General features: G+C 31.3%; 1 protein-coding gene across 1 annotated transcript; it reads right to left on the bottom strand.

Annotated features, from left to right (window-relative positions):
* Positions 1-123: 123 nt before the first annotated feature.
* On the bottom strand, positions 124-11,479 carry Dus1 (Dihydrouridine synthase 1). Its single transcript, XM_067262469.1, has 11 exons — positions 11,132-11,479; positions 6,057-6,216; positions 5,871-5,983; positions 5,723-5,805; positions 5,523-5,626; positions 5,295-5,439; positions 5,074-5,176; positions 3,398-3,483; positions 3,103-3,295; positions 452-527; positions 124-347 (listed from the first exon to the last, which is right to left on the bottom strand). Exons 1-11 carry the CDS (start codon positions 11,363-11,365, stop codon positions 181-183), a joined length of 1,464 nt encoding a protein of 487 aa, XP_067118570.1. The 5' UTR covers positions 11,366-11,479; the 3' UTR covers positions 124-180.
* Positions 11,480-16,700: the final 5,221 nt, after the last annotated feature.

Below are 16,700 nucleotides of genomic sequence, written 5' to 3'. Positions count from 1 at the left end.
TTGCAAAAAACTCGAAGGGTCAAATTTGACACGACGACGGCCAGAAAAGTAAAAAATAAAAACGGCCGTCGTCCGTGTCAAATTTACTTTGCCGGCCGTCGTTGCGAAAAAATTATTTCAAAGTCATTTTGATTTAGCTTTAATATAAAATTTGTCACTCGATACTAAGTTACACATTAATCATAATGTTGTCGAACTGGGATATTTTGTGTCGAATTCGTTAACCGTATTATCTACTTCTAAGCCACTTAATCTGTAAGATACTTGCGAATGACAGTTGGATAATAACGTATTTAATAAAACTTCACCATTTCGATCCTTTTTGTTTAAAAAAATAAATTTATGTCCTATAAACAGAAATAATAGTCATAAAAAAAACTTAATTATTTAAAACAGATACTTAAACCACAACATAAATTTTTCGAAAATGAAAATTAAATTTAATACGTACCTATACATTCGAGATTTTCGGTAAAAGTTTTATTTCGACAACAAGATTTACACATTTGAAAACAGCATCTCATTCCCTTTAAAAAAGAAATTTAAACAAATCATATTTATTAAATTTTACATAAGTTAAACAGTTTATTTTATTTATAATCTAATCTGTTATAATGTTAAACATTTACGCACAGAAAAACTATAAAAGAAATTTAAAACTTTGTCCTATGGTCACTAAGACGGCATTTTTAATCACGTTTGGCCAAGACGACAAAGAACGGGACACGACGTATCCGGGACGTACCCACGGAAATATCTGAAGTTTCAGACTCGGCCTGCCACTCCAGGGCCCAGATCCAAAACTAATTCTTCTACTGCTTCTTCCTAGCTAACTATTCAACGAATTATACAAGAAATTTACTAAAATATTTCCGACCAAAGATATCCTGCGAAATATAGGAACAAGAGTCAATTGCGGACTGATCTATTTTTCATGGGTTGCTGGTTTCATTTTTGCACTTAACACAAATACCATAATTAAACTAGTTAAAACAAAAACAGTTGAAAGAATACAAAAATAAAGTTAATTAATATCTATCATATATTTATATGATTAATATCTCTGAATTTTTCGTCGGATTGGAGAATTATTTTTACAATATTAAAACAACGTCTGTCCAAAAAGGAACCACCATTTATTTCTTGCGTTCGTAGACAATTCACACATTCGGCAACTGACCTTTCTTTTTAGGCTGCTTTGTTGCCGGAAGTTAAAAATGTCTGTTTTAAAACACAAAAAAACGTTTTTGGACAGACGTTGTTTTAAATATGATTAATATCGTGAAATATTTTGCCGAGTTGGACACAATCTACAACGAAACTGGTCGGCATAGATGGAGGACAGGAAATGACAGTAAATTATGAGAACGCAGACTCTAATCGAAACAAATAAGATTAACTCTTACTTGTTTTAGTTTGAAACATATTGAGATCAGAAAGAAAACAAATTGGAAAGAGAATCAGCATTAATGAATTGCAGCTCTCTCTGTTATTTTAATCTTTAAATATTTTTACTTCTGTATGGTATATATCAATTATGCCAAAGAATTTTTGAGAGGTCATTCAAATGATAAAAAGAATGCATGTGTAAAATTTTATTTTAAATTATAGTAGCTGGAGGACAAATGTTGGAAAAAAATCTAAATATATTTATATGAGTATAATCAAATCGGTAAATCAAAACCATACAAGATGAAGAACATTAATTACTTCTAATGGAAATAAAATTATCATTAATTTGAATAACAATACATTTGATATGTGAGATCATCATTATTTTGTAGATATAACTGTTTATCAATCTTTTAACCACACAATAATTTCAACAGATGATATGCAGAATTTTAAACAGATCTTATAAAAAGAAATAATCTTCAAACAAAAGTCTTTTAGATGATTAGAAATAATCATCAAACTTTTCATCTGTTTCTGGTAACAGATGAAAAGTTGTGTGTAGGAAATGCCTTAAGAATCACTGTCATGAATCACAGAGATGTCAGCAAAGTGTGTTCCTTTTCATTTCTTCTTCTCAAAGAGGTCATTAAACGAGTCTGCAAGTACAACGCTGATTTAATTAACATTTCGTACATCTCTTTTGCCATTTCCCTTAATTTGAAGCATAACAACTTCATGTTATGCCATTGTTCCATTGCTTTTTGATGCACCTCACACAGACTGTGTTCAAATGACTACAGTGGAAGCCCACTTGCAACCACGTATATTCCATGCTAAAAGATGATTATAGATGATGTATCTCTGGATGTCCGTGCATATACTCGACCTCACGGCACGAGTCACATTCAAGATATCCTAACAATTATTAAACATTTTAGACAGACCATGTATAATTACACCCATCTAGTAAAAGCAGAATTTCTGAATATTTAGTAAAATGGTATTGCTAGACACAGATTAAATTATGTAAATAAATGACTGCTGACCTCACTTTTTTTTAGCTGGTTTTCAACAAACTTGCAGTTAATTGTAACCTCTTTTGTTATGCATGTAATGATAAAATTTGACACAAGATTCCATAGAATATCGTAAAAGTCCCTCTTAATGCCATGAGGCAAAAGAATTTACTATAACAATTAGGGTGAAGGATTTTTTAATATCTTTAGACTTTTAATAATGATATTTCCATCATATTTGTCATAAACTGATGTTTATATTTAATCAAATTTAAACATCTGAATAAAAACACTTATTGAGTATTATCTCTTCCAATATGGAGGAGAAAATACTCAATAAGTGTAGAATTCAAAATATTTTTATATAAAACATGGCACATTAAATGAAAATACAGTTAAAATATAGGTAATATAAAAATTTTTTCTGTTGCCGATTAAATATAAAAGGAAATAAATATTGCAAATAATTCTGATCACCATGTTAAGTCTATCACACATCAAACAGATATAAGGGATTTGAATATCATTTGTAGATTCAGATATAATGTTTAATTCTGCGTATCATCTGTTGAAATTATTATGTGATTAAAGAACGATAAACAATTATATCTACAAAATAACGACGATCTCTAAATTACTTTTCAATGTCCGACGATAATTTAAAAAACTGATAGAAAGTAATTCAACTTACTTTTGGATTTGGACAAAGCATACAATTAACAAATCTTTCTCTTGGAACTTCAAATTTTTTATTAGGATTTCTAGATAACTTTTTCAGTTTCTTCTTAGAAAGATGTGAATTTTCCTGACCATCTTGGTAGTGTCTTTTACTATTATCAATTCTTGTATCTATATCTTCTGTATATTTTTCTCTATTTACAACACTAAAAATATGATATTTAAATAAAGATTAAAAAAAAATCACACATTTATATTGAAAATTAAATCTGTTAATATTAATAGTCATTTTATATAATATTTCATACCTCGGTCGAACGTAAGGCTGACAAATCCACGGCGGAAAAGGTAGCGTGTCGTGATAAGTTCCCGAATTCTTTACCCATTCGGCGGACTGAAAATTTTATTTTAAATTAAATAATAATTTATCATAATACTGTAATTTTCTCAATTTTGAATGATACTTAACAAAACTAAAGATGATTCGACACTATTACTTATACCACACAAAATAATGATATAATTATCTTTCAAGTATATGGTAGTAATATGCAAGTTATTGTTTAAATTGAAAACTTTATTATGTTTAATTTGAATAGAACATTCTCGTATCTAGAAACATTTCAATCCGAAGCACTGCTCACCGGGAATTTTTTGAAAACATGCAGTATCTAGCCATTTCACTTTTACTATAAACAAACATTCTTTTATTGCTTAACCGAAAGTTCACTGATTATCAATAAGTATAATTAATGTATTAGTTGATAACATATTATTGTAATTATGCCTTTCAAACCCAATTGCAATTTCTCTTACAGCACGGAGACACTTCAATCTAAACAAGCAACTTAACACGCACATATCACAGTTCAGACGGAATTTTCACTTCAAATTTCGAAGTAGCCATATTTCGAACTAACCAAATTTCTTAACACTTCCACAGCCGGAACAAGAGTGAACTAACAGGATTTCAAATTATCCAAGTTCGAATTAACGAGGATTTCCTGTTTAACACATTAATGAATTCTGTGCTATTGAATACAATTATTTTTAAAGACAATTAAATTTAATAGACAGTGATTTCAAACTGAATGAAAAAAAGATTAAAGAAGTTAATTTAAATTTTAAAAAAATATGTTGAACTCATCCAATTCATCTATATAAAAAAAAGTGTTCAATGTTATTGGATTCTATTAACAAATGCATTGATATTTCTAATTACAGACAAAGAATACTTTTAAAATTAAATTTTATTATTATTACCTATTCAAAATTGTAACGAAAAATTTAGTATGAGTGAAAGATTATCGAGCTACGAAACTTTAATTTCGAACTTTTTTTTAAAAAGTGAATTGTTCAAGTTATTTTCAGAACAAATTCTAAAAATAAACCAATTTATATTATTCCAACGTAACCATGAAAAACTTAAATATAATATTCCATTACACAAAAATGTTATTGTATTCAAATAAATTAATCTTCCTACACAAATGGATTGAATTCTTCAAATTTATCTAAATTTTCTCCATCTTTCATGCTCTCCGGTTACATTTCTCAAATATAGGAATTATTCCTATTACTACTATTCGAAAACATTGATTTTTATTTAGTTTAATAACAATGAACAGGTTTTTTTGAACAGAGAAAACTTTGATTTTTAATTAAGTAATGTCAATATCATACTAGCAGCTTTTGGAATACCTTCAAACAATAATCTTCATTAAAACCTTTACAAACTTTACGCCCAAAACAAGCTTAGAAATGAACATCTTAATATGTTTGGCCACCAGATCATTAAGTGTGTTATGTTAAAATATATAACAATAATAATATTCGGAAATATGCAAAACGTATATCTTTAAATCGTGTGTCAGAAGTGAATTGTTTCTTGCTTAAAAGTATAAGAAGATACACATAGTAAATTAATTTCATTAAAGTAAATAATAAGTAACACTAACTAGTATTATTATTTGTTAATACTCACTTCGTATCTTTCTTTCAAGCGTTCCGAAACTGCAATGAATCTATTTAAAGAGCTTGCTTTTGCCAATTCTTCTCGTAAATCTTTATTTTCGTTAAGCGTAAGACTAAAAATGCGTCATTTACATAAAATCAAGAATTAATAAAAATAAAAAAACTTTTCGTATTTTGCCGATAATTCCATTTGAAATCTCAAAATTTACACATTTATTTATAAAAACTTACCAATGATGGAAAAGTTTAAATAAATGGCCTCTAATATAAGAAAATGGACTTGGATATTGTTTGACAATTTCTAAATACTCCAGAGCCATTTTCCATACGGGAGGACTGATTCCTTTGAAAATTGCCGGATTATGAAGATTTCCTTCTATATTAATAAAAGAGAAGAAGAAGGTTCAAATTTATTTCTTAAAAAATGAATAAAATTTTAAGAATTTCAATAAATAATACCTGCGGTCATAACTCCTTCGACACCGGTCTCTCTACGACATTTTTCCACGTCTTCTAAGTATTGAATGTTTCCGTTTGCAAACACTGGAATATTCACATTCTGTCTGGTAAGAAATAATTATTCTACAAAAAATGCTGCATTTAAAATGACTTTGGTTAAAAATATCATTATATTATATCGAACAAATATTTAAACATACTTCACAGCTTTAATGTGTTCCCAACTAGCTACACCCGTATAAGGTCCTTTCTGTTCTTTCGTTCTACCGTGAACTGTTAGAAGCTAAAAAATATATAATTTCAGAGTCGTAGAATTTCGATTCCAACCGAATCAAACGATTTAATTACCTGACAGCCACAAGATTCCAGCATCTGAGCATATTGTACGGTTCTGTTGATTTCAGAAAAAACACGAATCTTACAAGTGATTGGAATTTCTAATGCGTGATAAGCTCCACCAACTATAAATAATTTTAAATCGAGATAAATAAAGCTATTTAATTTATTATCATTTTAATATTGAAAAATAATTACCCATTTTTCTAAGCAAATCCCATTCGTCTTGCAAAAAAGCTCCATAATGACCTCTTTTTGCAATAGATTGGGGACAACCGAGATTTAAATCGACCGCTTCGCAGTGACCTTCGGCTAGACGTGCGGCTTCGAGGAATATGTTGGGTTCGTTTGCACAAAACTAAAAGCAAAATGTAAAAAATATTTCTCCTAAGATCAATAAAGAATATACCAAAAAGATAACAATTAATAATCCTATAAAATAAATTATTATTAGCATATAAAGACAGTTAAGATAGAACAGAAACTAGTATCATCCAGTATTATTTGACCTAATTTGAGTGTTACTCGAGATTTATTCGTCTTTGGTCTCTCTATACCGTTGTTTTATAGTGACGGTATTCTGCTGCGCACAGTAGAATTTTTAACACAGACGAATAATTAATTTCATTTTACAGTAATTAGATAAGTATTTATTCTAATAAAAAGCACATTATCTATAACTTTTTTCAGTTTGCAGCTGCACTGTTTATTACACAGTGACTATTATTTCTTTTCTTTGAGAATTAGGTGCAATTATTATCCAATGGAATAAATCCAGTAACTTTTTATCACACACTACATACCACATTATTTAATTATTCAAGTATTTCACACATTTTTGCTTGTGATTAAATACTATAACACCACAAGCAAAACCTTCAGACATTACTGCTCATGGATGGAAAAAAGTCTGATATGAAAATAGCATAGCAGAGTCACAACGCACTGTTTTTTTTAATTGTTAATGTTATACACAATTTCTTCATGTGCTTGTGTTTGTTATACTTCATATATAATGATTTATAACCATCATTTGAAAGCAATTTAAGGATATCAAATACAGATGAGCAAGGTAATTCGAAAGTCATGCCTGTAGAAATGAAAAAAATCTCTCTTTAATTTGCAGCTGCTGCTAAGCAGAAAGAAGGAAAAAAAGATTAATTACCGTATATTTTCGCAGATAAGACGATAGTCGAATCATAAAAAAATGGCCCCCAAAATCTGGGGTCGTCTTATAGGACAGATACAAAAACATTAGATAGAAATTTATATAAATTAAAACCATTAAAAAAAAAGGGACAAACCGTAATTATTTACTAGTAGAGAGTAGGGCACATCCACAAAATAGAATAACCCGTACGACGTTTTTGTGAATAGTCGAGGTCGTTACCCGAATGGGTGCGAACGTTTGCAACAATAGCAAAGCAGAAAATAAGATTTGTTCATTCGAAAAATTACGAATAGGACATAATTCCGTATACGCTATACAGTATTATTATCCAGATGACGATCACTGATCTAAACTAAATTCACAGGCCATCGATAGTTTGGGGGTCGTCTTATAAGACAGATATATGCTAAAACTATATAACTTTTACGAAAATTTATACCTCGTCTTATCTGCGGAAATATATGGTAATTCCTTCATTATTAGAGATACATAAGACATTATCACAAAGATCAAATGTCAAAAATAACTCGATGATATCACTAATATTTCACTTGTTCCAAAGAAAAGTGTCACATCTCAAAAAAAGCAATTTTTTCTTTTGTATTTTCGAATAGAACGAGTTGAAAATAGCCAAATTTTTAGTTGAAAAAGTATCACAGGCCAAATTACAAAAATAACAGGTGGCTTATATGACATATACGGATAATATTAATTAAATATCATAACACCGAACTTAAATTGCTTCTTCCCCTTTGAGTTATGTCACTTTTCTTCCAGATGGGCAAATTTTTAATCGCAAATATATTATAATATCCAAATGATTCTTTCGATATGTTTGTAACAGTTTAGCGCAAATAATAATACTAACGTCATAGTAATAATTTCACACAAAATGTACAGTCCTAAATTGATAAATAGGCCTACATACTAGTCACAAAATAATTTTATTTGGTGAGAAGTGTGAAAATAATTAAATACAGTAAGATTTATTTACTCGTGTTATTTATCTGTTATCCTCTTTTGAGGATTATTTAAATAAAATTCATTAGCTATCTCAATGCGTACCAGTTTACCGCCGTTAGGATTCTGCAGAATCAAACGTCCAATTTTGTAAAAATAATTGTCTTTTTTCAAATATATTACACAAAGCATGAAGTTTATTTTTGAATAGAGAGAGCACTCGAGAGAATTTTACAATAATAATAATAATAATAGTTAGGTTTTTGTTCACTCTTATCAAAATGGGTGTCAAAACTATTCTCCATTTTCATTTTCTTTAGTCCCGTGTAAAATGATACGTCGAGACCGCACAAATATTGTAAAATAAACTTTTAATCTATTGTTTTTATATAATTAATTTGTATAAATAATTAAAAAAACTGCTAATATTCATTAAAATAGAAAAAAAGACAAGGTTAACTAAAGAAAAACATTTGAGTTTTCACTCTAGCTAATTTTCGTAATTATGTTGGTATAGTATTAGAACTGTATTCCACAGAAATGTCAATTATAAATAATGATTTTATAAATAAATAAATGATTATTCGATACTATGCTATTTGTGAATACAAATTAACATTGTAAAATTTCATTAACTACGTCATTTATTGGGAATGTTAACTTAATAACAGTCGATAAATTAATATAAATAATAATAAGTTCTAAGTACTGTTAGTATTTTTTAAGAATTCTAGTGCAAGATTATTATTAATAAGAACAATATGCAAAATTGATTGTCAACAGTAGATTTTAATATCATTCATGATGCAAATTATAAAATATTTTCCTTTTCCCCCGTATCATCACTCGTATATCTATCATATTTTGCTTCATTTCAAATTAATATTAACTACAGATTGATACACAAGGATTATGATCATTTTGTATACTGACTATTAGTAAATAATGATTACATAACGAAAAATTTTGTTCTATGACAAGTTAAATGCTACTTTAAGATATTTTCTTTGTTAAATTTTAAATACCGAATGGCTAATGTAACCCTTGGTGCCAAGATGGCGGCTCGTCTCTGATTCCAGCAAGGAAACAGTGGGATGCACGTTCTAACCTGTTCTAACCTAACCTATTCTAATAAATTACAATAATTATTACCAACAAAATTATTAGAATAGGTTAGGTTCGGTTAGAACGTGGGTCCCCACTGTTTCCTTGCAGGGTTGCCAGATTGGCTTTTTTGATGCCAAATTTGCAAAATTTGGCTTTTTTTTCAGTCTGATTGGCATAAAAAATTTTGTTTGGCTTTTTGGCTTTTTTCGAATAACATCATGATAATTTTATTTTTTAACAAATCTGATTTTATTTTTTTCAGTAGGCATTCTAAGTTGTATATTATTAAAAGAAATGATCTTGGATCAGACTAATTATCTCTATTTCCATTTTGCAACTCCAATAGTTCAAGAATTTGGAAGGTTAAATGGCTTTTTTCAACAAAATAACACAGATCCTTAATAAAGCAGACCCTGCAGTCGTATGAACGTTTATTTTACACTACCAAACTTTAAAAAGTAGACTTTATGATGGTAATTATAAGAAAAGTACACCTATCCCTCGTTTTACACGGTACTTCTTTTACACGTTTTCGCTTTTACACGGTCTAAAAAAATAAATGTAGAAAATAAACTGGCTATGATCAAAAGGAACAATTTTTAACTCTAATCTACATCTATATTCCAATCCACCAATCATATGTTATAATTGATATTTAGGATACTAGGTGACAGTTTTATTTCAATCCGTCAAATAGTAACCAATAAACCGATATAGGGTATTCCCCCATACGCACGAAGTTGCATTCATTGCACATAGTTTTAAACCAGAAAATTTTAATTTTTCATATTTATAAGTAACAAACGATTACATTATTTTTAATTACATTTTTTACATTACATTACATTACACAATTACATTACATTTTTATGAATCTTTCAGATTTTATTTTTTGTTCCTTTGTACTTTGTATTTAATTAATAAAAGAATATATATTTTTCTTTGCCTTTCAATATTTTTGTTTGATTTATGTATTTTTAAAAAATTGAAAAAAATTCATAATTAATAAACAACGAAATTATGTGTTTTTTGCATACTTTTCGATTTACACGGTTTTACATTCAAAAAGATACAAATTCGATTTACACATTTTTCTCAGGAACCTATCTTCCGTGTAAATCGAGAGATAGGTGTATTTCTAAAGTTGATTTTGGAATGAATTTTTTGAATGAATGAGATAAATACCTGCAAGTAAATAATAATGATGAAAAAATCATGCAACGATTTCTAACTATCAAAGAAAGATGTTTTCACATGTTAGATGAGGCTTTAAATCAAGTTCAACAAAGGCTTCCATCAGCAATGAATTGATTTCAAGATCTAGTGCAATTAAGCCCAAATATAATTTTAAACCAAGCTTTACGACCAAAGTTTTCTGAATTGCCATTTTTGAATTTAGCACAAGACAATATTAATATGATTGAAGAGCAATACAGGAAATTACCTTTTGTCAATTGGATAGACGAAGATCAATTTAAGAAAATGTGGAATACCCAATGAAAGTGAGCTTTTTTGACAAAAAATATTACAAAATCCCCAATTCAAAGAACTTGCAATTTATGCCCTCAATTGCCTAATAACACCCATTAGCAATGCTACCATAAAGAGGGTGTTTTCACTTTTAACTCATTTTAAGAATAAGGCAAGGAATGGAATGCAACTTTCTCTTCTAGATGCAATTATTAGGATTAGGTCACAACTTTTGTCTTTAAATATATGTTGCAAAGAATTTGTCCCTTCACATAAAATGTTAGAGTATTTTACTTCTGAGAAACTGTATTCCTCTGATTTAGTTTCTTCCCTAAATCATGAAGATATGCTTTTTGAAAAAGAAGCATTAACATAATAAAATAACATTCAAGTATAATGTATATAAAATATATAATAAATTTTGGCTTTTTTCTGGCTTTTTTTTTTTACCTTAGTTGGCTCTTTATAAAAATTTAAATCTGGCTACCCTGTTTCCTTGTTGGAAACAGACGAGCCGCCATCTTGGAACCATAGATAACATTAACCAAAAAGTTTAAAAAGTTACCTGCACAATGAGGGGTCTGTCCTCTTCACTGGAAAGAAGATTGTCTTTCCTATAGCGTGAATCTTTAACAAAAACCGAAGCATGCAACATAGGAGTAAATCCCAATTGAGCACCGTATCGTCGACTCAATAATCTCCATGCTAATTCACTCTGATCGACCATAGGAGCGAGCACATATCGACAACTATTAAGTTTGTGTTTCCATATATCATACGGTGATAACGTCGGAGGCATAATTATCAACTTAAAATTTTAATCAGCTCCATACCAACCATCCACGTGTTTAATGATCATCGAAACGCCCTCTAACATTTCATATGCATAATTCCTATACAGAATTATAATAAAATATTTAATAAAAAATTTTTATCATTTGAATTTAAAATAATTCTAGTAAATTTACATATAAAACGTAATCGAGCAATCTTATTTGGAATAAGCAATACAAGAAGGTATTTATTACCACTTCTTGTCGAATAAAAATCCTAGCGAGAAGAATCTGAAATGATTTACAAATTTTACGCAATTAGCTTTTAAAAATATTTAAATAGTTTATTATGTTATAAGGAAAGTAATTTTGAATTAACATTAATAATTTATTTTTAAAGCCAAGCATTTTTGTACTTTGTTGATTCTTTTTCTCTATGGCGGTAAAAATAATCACCGTCTAAAATAGAGACCGCTTTACCACTGATTTGATATTTCATACAAAAAAGGAAAAATTATAAAAAAAAACCTTTTATTGTTTGGACATTTTTCACATTTTTATTGTTTGGACATTTTTCCGTCCTGCGAGCACTAACACAACCTTTTAGTCAAGCCTGTCTTGTGTTCGGCCAGATCCACAATGGGACGTTCGGGTGGTGAGGGACTCGACCCAACATATCCGAGACGGTCACCCCTCGAAAAATTCCTGGATTTTTCATTATTACATAGTTTACATTTATTCATTAAAAACATAAATGACGCCACTACAGTTTTTGGGAATCCGGGATCGAATTCGGACGGGTAGAAAAACCCAGGAATTTTTCGGGGATAGTCTATGTCGGGTACCGCCCCTTACCATCCGGTCCCCCATTGTGGGCTTGGCCGAATCCATAATGGTCTTGTTAAAAAAGAAGCCTTCTTAGTGCCCACAGGACGGAGAGTTAAAAAAGAAACCCCTACTATTTCACGCTAATTAAAGCTTCAGATCAAAACGGCTTTCGACTTTTTTATTCAGATTTTCTCTCTCTTATAAGCCTGTAAACTTTGGCCAGACATTTCTGAAATACTTTTTACCGTGAAAAAGATACATGATAATTTTCAATACAAAGATGTTCGATGGACAAATGGCTGACACGGTTAAGACATCGGTTTACCGCTTATGTAAGTTCGCCGACCTTTAGGGGGGAATCGTTAATCCCGCGACAGGATGGTCTTTTTTTTTTTTTTTTTTTTTTTGTTTAACTCTTTCCGCCCTGTGGGCACTAAGAGGGCCTTTTTTTAGTAGGCCCATTATGGGTTCGGCCAGGCCCACAATGGGGCGACCGGGTGGTGAGGGACGGGGCCCGACATATCCGAACGGACCAACCCCCGAAAAATTCCTGGGGATTATTCGACCCGTTCGGATTCGATCCCGGGTCCCCCAGAGCAGTAGGCTGCCACCTTTACCGCTCGGCCATCCGGCCGTCCAACAGGATGGTCTAGGGTCGTTCGCGTGTGGGTGTGAGGGAGGTGACACAGACAACAAGTGTCTCACAAAAAGTCATTTATTTAGACGTATAGAAACTTACACCTAGTACAGACTTCTTCTTGAACGATAAAATTTTTCGAAAAGTCTCCGTCACGCCGGCGTTTTCCTGACGTCTTCTACTGTAGGCCCCGGGGCAGCAACATGTGGAGATGTTCGCCTCTGGTCATTGGTGGTCTGTCCTTAGTGGCACTAATTAGCAGATCGGCATGATGCAGGAAAAATAAATTGTCTTTGTGCGCGCATTAGCCGTAAGCGGATTCACAGTTTTTGTCCAGCCTCTCCGCGCGTAGAAGGAAAAAGACCTCTCTTCTTCCTCGCTCTGCGATTATCTCGATCTCCCTTCTTCGAATTGTTCGTGTTGATTGGCTCTAAGTCCCTCCTTTCTCGCTTCTCGATTGGTCCCTCGCTTGTCTCCAAGCGAAAAAACGACCCCTGTTCGAGTCACGAGAAAGAGCCGCCTCGACGAATCTACTTGACACCCTCCGTTTACTCAGGATGGAAAGACTTGATGGAACTTTGAACTTGCGCTCATATTTTCCCCATTGTTGTCTAGTCTGGGATATTTTTGAAATTTAATGTTTTGACGTGAAGTTCCTTTTTATTGAAAACCTTTCCCTTTTTTCAAATATTGATTGATCTAAACTTCGTACACGAGTGACTTATCAAAGGTCCATCTCTACTGGCGGACGTTCGTCTACAATTATTAATCATTACAATTATTGCGTTTTATTTTACATTAGGCCCTTTTTGCCTTTCGACATCTTTCTCCTTTTTTGTTTTTTCATGCGTCGCGGTTTCAAATGACTAACGCGTCTAATCCGATCTTTGATCGGTTTTTGTCCCCTGTAAGAATGGACGATTTTCTACATTCGTTTTAACAATCTTCTAATATAAATAATTAACGTTAACCCGTTTTTGGGACTTCACACTTAGAAGATCTGTAATCGAATCCAAGCAAGCAACTCTAAAAATTTTTCATGGATGATCCGTCTGGCTTCGATCCTCCGCATTCGACCGCCATTGTGGATTTGGTGAAACCCACGTTGGATGTGGAAAAAGACGCTCTTAGTACCAGCAGATCGTAGAGCCAAAAATAATAATAAAAGTTGTGCCAGCTCAGTTCAATTTTAAAGCTTTTGAGAACATTTCTTGATATATTGAAATAAGTTATAAACATTTTTCCATGAAATACATAAATTTTGTTATTATAGTATTTCTGGGAAAAAGTACAAAAGATGAAATGTGTCAGTGGTGTTTGTACGTAGTATAATCTTCGGTATTATAAATATGGTACATAGTCTCCTTTTCATCATCTACATGGCGATTCGAGAGGATGCACTGTTACTCATGGAGCTTATTTTGAAAGCCTAAAATGTTGTAAAATGCCTCTCTTAAGCAAAAAAATATCTTATAAACTTGGGTCCTCTTTTCAATATTGAAAGAGTAATTTACCATGAACAACGTGTAATTTATCCCCATTAGATTACCGCGTGTGGATAAAGAATATTGTGTACTAGACAAAGGCACAAACATGTGAGGAACTACGGTGAATGGCGTGCATAGATAAGATATTGAAATGGACTAAGACATTTTAAAAAATCTGTTGTAAATACTGTAAATTCGTAAACGTTGATTCAAAATGGATTTGTAATAATTTTCATTTTTTATGTTTATATTTATAACAGTTTATTACAGCAAAATGCATTTTACATTATTTTCAACTATCAAATTAGCTGAAGTGGCAAACCTACAGTAAATTACTCCATAGGTACTGAGGAGTTTTTGTTGTATTCAAATAATTACTAATATAAGGATCTTTAAAAATCTATAGGAATCAATATACAAGATCGTCCATAAGCTACGTAATGTGTTTTTATACTTTCAACTACTATCACAACTATAATGCAAAACACATCCTCTCAAAATTACGTAAAGCATATCCCAGATCCACTCCCTTGATTGGAATAGTACACAACACTGGGTATTATTTAAACGTTGTTAGTTTATTAATTACTTATAAAGCACTGTCATATCCCTTTTAAGCTGGCAGACAAAAGTTAGCAGGATGAAGTGGAACCAAATTGAAAATTGAGTGCTTATTTTTTTTTAAATTATATAGTCTGCAAGCTTAATTAACCTACTGAAGTCCAGTGTTTACAGCTGATTGTAAGAAATTATTGTACACCTTGTTTTCCACATCATAAGAGAAAACACCCAACTAATTTAAACTTTTGTAAACTTAGACGACCTTTACCCCTATTATTCTGAGTTAATGGGATTTTAAAAGATCAATATGTATACACCTTTATAATGAGCTTGTATTAAACGGTGATCAGAATCAACCACACAATAACCATACCACGATTCCTCGTCGAAAACAATCCTAAAAAGTGTTATCTGTTTTCTGATTGGATTTAGCATTCTGGAGATATTTGCATCGAAAGGTTGATTACATTACTTCCGGTATAGAGAGAAAAACAGAAATAACTTTTTTCTATAAGTTATTTCTGATTTTGTAGACTAACTGGTTACATTATTATAACCAGTTATGCTACATATTATCCACACTTAGTGTGGAACAAGCAGCAGTCCATCAAATAACATTTCTTTGTACACTCTGCAGCATGATAGGTGTTACGGTTGTGATTGCTGCACGTATGGCAGCTACTAGGCCTTGCTGGGAATCTACTGGCCATCTGTAAACATGCTCCTGTTAGATGTCTACAGGATTCAAATTGGATAATGTAGTGGGCAATATGACTGGACTACTGTAGGGATGCCTAAGGAATACTTGGTACAGTGGAACCTCGCTTAACGGGCATAATTCGTTCCACAGTCTTACTCGTTAAGCGAAACAATTTTTTCCATAGAAATTAATGTAAAATACAATAATGCATTCCACGCTGAAAAAATGCTCAAATGATTTATGTATAACGGTTATTCAAAAAAAATTGTACATTGTGCATTGTTAAGGAGCGTGAATCATCATCATCTTTTCTTCTAGCGCGGAATGAACCATCCTGGAATGAGAATTCGATTTGCAGAAACAAAGAAAAGTCACAGCTAATATGTTTGATAAACATTCCAAATGATATGCCAAATTCTTGGGTTATGTAAAGGCTATAATTAAATATTAGAAATCAATTAACTTGACTAGAGGTAGGCAGTTATGTTTCCATCTCGTATTAAATTTAATAATTATAAATAGTTAATTTTTAATTCAGACATTTCTAAAATTTAATTTGGAATCAGTCATTAAATTTAATGACACAAAAATTTGGCATATCATTTGGCGTGTTTATTATATAAGGGGCTATGGTTGTTGATGTTTATAAGTAATACGTGTGAACACGAGTTTGGAAAAATATGTGATCACAAGCGATACTAAGATGCTAGTGGAAGGAGTGCTAAACACAGACTGATGGAGCATGCCGTATGCGCACAATTCGGGACTTCCTCTCTCTTCATCACTCGTTATGCGAAATATTGCTCGTTAAGCGAAGCAAATTTTTACAATTTGTTTTGCTTGTAATGCGAAATACTCGTTGTGTGAGGTGTTCGTTAAGCAAGGTTCCACTGTATTTTTAGAGCTAAAATTCCAAATAACCATAAGTCAAAATTCTAAATTATGAAGTAACATTGTAAACCTTTCATGCAAATATCTCTGGAATGCCACATCTAATTGAAAAACAGATAACACCATTTTGGGCTGGTTTTTGACAAGGAATCACATATGATTATTGTGTAGTCAATTCTAATTACCCTGTATAAGTTATACAGATTGAATTAATTTATAGTTTATTTAATGAAATAAAAATCAAAAGCTTCAAATAA

The sequence above is a fragment of the Centruroides vittatus genome, unplaced genomic scaffold, assembly GCF_030686945.1.
Source record: "Centruroides vittatus isolate TY-2023 unplaced genomic scaffold, ASM3068694v2 contig_1477, whole genome shotgun sequence".
Classification (NCBI taxonomy): domain Eukaryota; kingdom Metazoa; phylum Arthropoda; class Arachnida; order Scorpiones; family Buthidae; genus Centruroides; species Centruroides vittatus.
This window is presented reverse-complemented; position numbering and strand designations above follow the sequence as displayed.